At 36.7% G+C, this 4,473-nt stretch overlaps 1 protein-coding gene across 1 annotated transcript; it reads left to right on the forward strand.

Moving 5' to 3' along the window:
- Positions 1-3,077: 3,077 nt before the first annotated feature.
- LOC137643182 (protein GVQW3-like) lies at positions 3,078-3,452 on the forward strand. The gene has a single exon (XM_068376033.1). It carries the CDS (start codon positions 3,078-3,080, stop codon positions 3,450-3,452), a length of 375 nt encoding a protein of 124 aa, XP_068232134.1.
- The last annotated feature ends 1,021 nt before the right edge of the window (positions 3,453-4,473 follow it).

A 4,473-nucleotide genomic window follows, 5' to 3' on the forward strand; every position in this document is an offset into this window, starting at 1 on the left:
TTTGTCAGTTGTCATGAAAATAAATAGAATGCTCATTCTAAAGTGACTAGAGAGAAAGATTGATGAAAAGCTGAGAGATGAACAAGCAGGATTTGGAAAAGGTAGAAGTTGTACTGACGAAATTTTCATTTAAGACATGTGGTACAGCAATATGTAGAATATAGAAATCAACTTTTGATGGTATATGTGGGCTATGAAAAAGCTTTTGATTATGTGCTCTGGCAAATTTTGTGGAGAGTCCTGCATCATTATGGAGTTACTCTCAAATATGTAAATCTAATTGTCTGTTCATGAGCATAGCAAATGCAAAGTTAATGTTAGTGGCGTCTTATCAAACGAATTTCCAGTGAACAGTGGATTACTCTAAGATTGTGGCGCATCTGGATTAGAAGTGAAAAAAACTGGTGCATGGGAACAAAAGGTTGGCCACCCCTGCTCTAAGGGAATGTGTTTTCACCTATGTTGCTTATCCTCCTCATAGACTTTGTAATGGTTTAAGACATGTGGTACAGCAATATGTAGAATATAGAAATCCACTTTTGATGGTATATGTGGGCTATGGAAAAGCTTTTGATTATGTGTTCTGTCAAATTTTGTGGAGAGTCCTGAGTCATTATGGAGTTCCTCTCAAACATGTAAATTAAATTTTCTGTTCATGAGCATAGCAAATGCAAAGTTAAAGGGTATTATTGTACTGTATTACAGGGCAATGTAACAGTAAAAAAAACTACTTTTTCTTATGGAAAAAATTACGTTCTCTTCGAAAATGATACTCGTTCCCATCGCAAATGAATAGTTTCAGAAATATATATATATATCTATATCCTACGGTAATGGGGGACCCCAGTGGGAACTCGGGGTTTTGGGTGGGGAAAACATACTGGGGAAACGATGTATAACCAGAGGAAAAGACAAAACAGTATAACTGGATAAATTTTGGGGACGCCGTTGCAAAGACTATTCCTCATGAAAAAATACAATAACCAGTGCTGCCAATGTCTAATGTAGAACAAATGTTAGCATTTCATGCTAACATTAGCACACTCACGTACATACGTTCGTACATACCAGTTTTTGATCTACTGTACTGCGCAAAAACCCTGCCTCCTTACGCAGATACTTTTTCCCCACCAATAGGATTTCTTCTTCCCTAACCGTGAAATGTATCTCTCCGTCTCTCTACCAGCTCTGTTCAAGTCTATTACATGATTACTTATGTAATACCCTATATACATATTACTTTGGACCCTGAAATTACTCGTTTTATTTTCCTATACCTTATAAAATCAACTAATTTTATATTCGCATTCAATATTATTTATCATATATCGCATTTTATCGTCCTATATTGGTTTTATTCCTTTGGTTATTTCTTTGTCACACCCTGATTTCACATAAATACTTGCTCTATACAAGTTTCCCTACCCAGTTCATTCATGTTTACCCTCTAGACTCCCTTGTTTTCCCGTTAACCAATCACGATCATATACGTATTCAAAGTTTACACAAGGGGGTTGTCAGTTAATATTTTCCTACCCCCTCCCTTTATCTCTTTAAGTGATCTATTTAAACCCTTCCACCAAATCCTTTTCCCTGGAAACCTTTGTCCTAGTAAGGTGTCCGTCATTTCAAGTGAGATATATTTTTTCGTATTTTACGATGGAGGAAGTAATGGAAACTTATAACGGCTGCAGTATTCTATACCTAAAAGCATTTGCTAAATTCCATGGTGATTTTTATGATTCTTCATCCAATGGTGATAATTTCCTTAAAGTACACGATGTAATTCCTCACCGTTTTGTACAAAGTTGGTGATCAGCTTTCTTGACCGTGATAATTTGAGTGTGTAATATATACGGCACCCGTGCGTTACACGTACTTAACCCATACTGAACACTCAACACACTCACTACCAATTACATCGCAGGAGTTCATGGCTACGACTGAAAAATTCCCAGACACGTACGGCTAAAAAAATTGTATGGGAAGTTGTGCCCAACGCTTCAAATACGGACATACGGCTGAGAAAAGTATATTCTTAAGGTGAATTTCCGATTCAAATTGCTTATGTGTGTGTGTGTGTGTGTGTGTGTGTGTGTGTGTGTGTGTTCTATGGAAGCAGGTATTGTTTCTTATTTTAAAAATTTCAAGAGGAAATGTAGAAATATGATCATTTCTATATCAATAACTTTATCATACACTCAATAATTACTCAATTTACTTCTGATGAAACCTAAATATATCTATCTGGGTTACCATAGTAATCCTCATTTTTCCAAGCTTCATTGATTGTTTATTTATTAAGGAATATGACAGAGAGCGTTTGCTTAGTATAATAAACTTTTAGACAAGGTTTTACAGAAGTGTCGAGTGCATAGTATTTGTCCGCATTTACACAAAGTTGCAGTTGTTATGTATCATATACAATTTGGAATGGAATTCTTCGTCATATCTCATGGATTAAAAGAAAAACGTTATTCATTAATAATCTATTAAACAAAAGGGTAATATAGATATGCTTATCATAAAACCACTTAAAGCGCATTTTTACTATTAAGCTTACGTATGTTTGGATAATTCACGCTATGAATGTTTCTTCATTTAAAGGTAATCACAATATTCATATCTAATATATCATATGAAAAGGCATCCTTTCAATTTTTATTTTGTAAAAAATTAACTAATGTATATATATATATATATATATATATATATATATATATATATATATATATATATATATATATATATATATATATATATATATATATATACAAGGGGGGACCCAATTGTAACCGGAATAGTTTTCTGTTTGACAAGCCCGTAGTAGTTCAGGCTTCCGCCGCTAGATGCTACCTGAGGAAACCCCCAGGCATCAGTGTGTTAACTGGCGTCATCGTGGGAAGACGTATAGCTTCACGGTTAACATTTGTTTTGAAGTGCCTCACGCCTTTTTGTCTATTTTTATGATGACTGAAAGGAAGGAGCAGCGTGCTGCCACGAAATTCTGTTTTCTGCTGGGGAAAACCGAAGCCGAAACAGTTGCTATGCTTCAAACAGAGTAAAAGGATGTTGCCATGAGTAAAACACAAGTTTTTGAGTGGTTTACACGCTTTAAGAGTGGTCAAATGTCACTGGAAGACCAGCCTTGTTCAGAGCGACCTTCAAGCTCTCGAAAGGATGAAAACATCATTAAAATTCATGAACTGATCTTGGAAGACCATCGCAGAACAATTGATGAACTTGCTGATTTGAGTGGTGTGTCCTGGAGCTCATGCCAACGAATTTTGGACGATGAATTGGGAATGATAAGAGTTGCAGCAAAAATGGTGCCTTGCTTGCTCAAGGACGGTCAAAAGCACTCACGAATGGATGCCTGTCGTGAACTGAAAGAATACTTGGAAGTTGATCCAGACCTTTTTTCGAAGGTCATCACAGGTGACGAAAGCTAGTAATACGGCTACGACCAGAAACAAAGCAGTAATCAAGTCAGTGGAAAAATCCAACGTCAAAACGCCCTAAAAAATCGTGTCAAGTGAAGTCCAGTGTCAAGACGATGCTGATTTGTTTCTTCGATGTGAAAGGAATTGTTCACAAAGAATTCGTTCCTACAAGTCACACTGTTAACCAGATGCTTGACTTGGCAGTGCTGAAGCGTTTGCGAGTTTCCGTGAGACGGAAATGCCCCGACCTGTGACAAAGTGGAGGGTAGTGGCTTCATCACGGCAACGCACCAGTGCACACTGCCTTGAGTGTGAGACAGTTTCTGAACAAGAATGGCATGACCCTACTTACCCACCCTCCCTATTCACCCGATCTTGCCCCCTGTGACATTTTTTTGTTCTCCCGAATGAAGAAAGTCCTCAAAGAAAAACGTTTTGCAGACATCGAAGAGGTTAAGAAGAAAACGACAAAGTCATTGAAAAAAAATAAGTTTACAAGAGTTGCAGGAGTGCTTTCAACAGTGGAAAACAAGTCTTGACCGGTGCATTGCATCAAATGGAGAGTACTTTAAAGGTGATAAGACTTTAAACATGTAACAATAGCTGAATAAAATTCTATGTCACAATTCCAGTTACTTTTGGGTCCCCCTCGTAGGAATGGCATCACGTTTCAACATTATTGGCTTCTTAAAACCAGTTATAAGGAGTTCACATGAATGCTTCATACTAGTAACGAAAGTTTCTGAGCACAAAAGATTATCATACTGTCTGGACGCAACTGTAAGGTCTTGGATATTAGTATGAAGACCACGAATATTGCAATACAGAAGACGACATTGACGAAATCTAGGACATACTGGTCCCGGATTTCACTCAATGTCTCCAGACAGCATAAGAATTGAGAGAATTAAAATGGACATATCATACTTAAAAACTAGATTCACAAGAATTATAACAAAAACAATATGTACAGAATTATAAATAAAGTGATTGATGATACCCATAGACTATAGTAAAAAGTTGGAAAAAT

The sequence above is a fragment of the Palaemon carinicauda genome, chromosome 6, assembly GCF_036898095.1.
Source record: "Palaemon carinicauda isolate YSFRI2023 chromosome 6, ASM3689809v2, whole genome shotgun sequence".
Taxonomy (NCBI): Eukaryota; Metazoa; Arthropoda; class Malacostraca; order Decapoda; family Palaemonidae; genus Palaemon; species Palaemon carinicauda.

Excerpts from the sequence above, each read along its gene's own strand:
- LOC137643182 (XM_068376033.1), top strand. The coding sequence starts at position 3,078 with ATGAGTAAAACACAAGTTTTTGAGTGGTTTACACGCTTTAAGAGTGGT.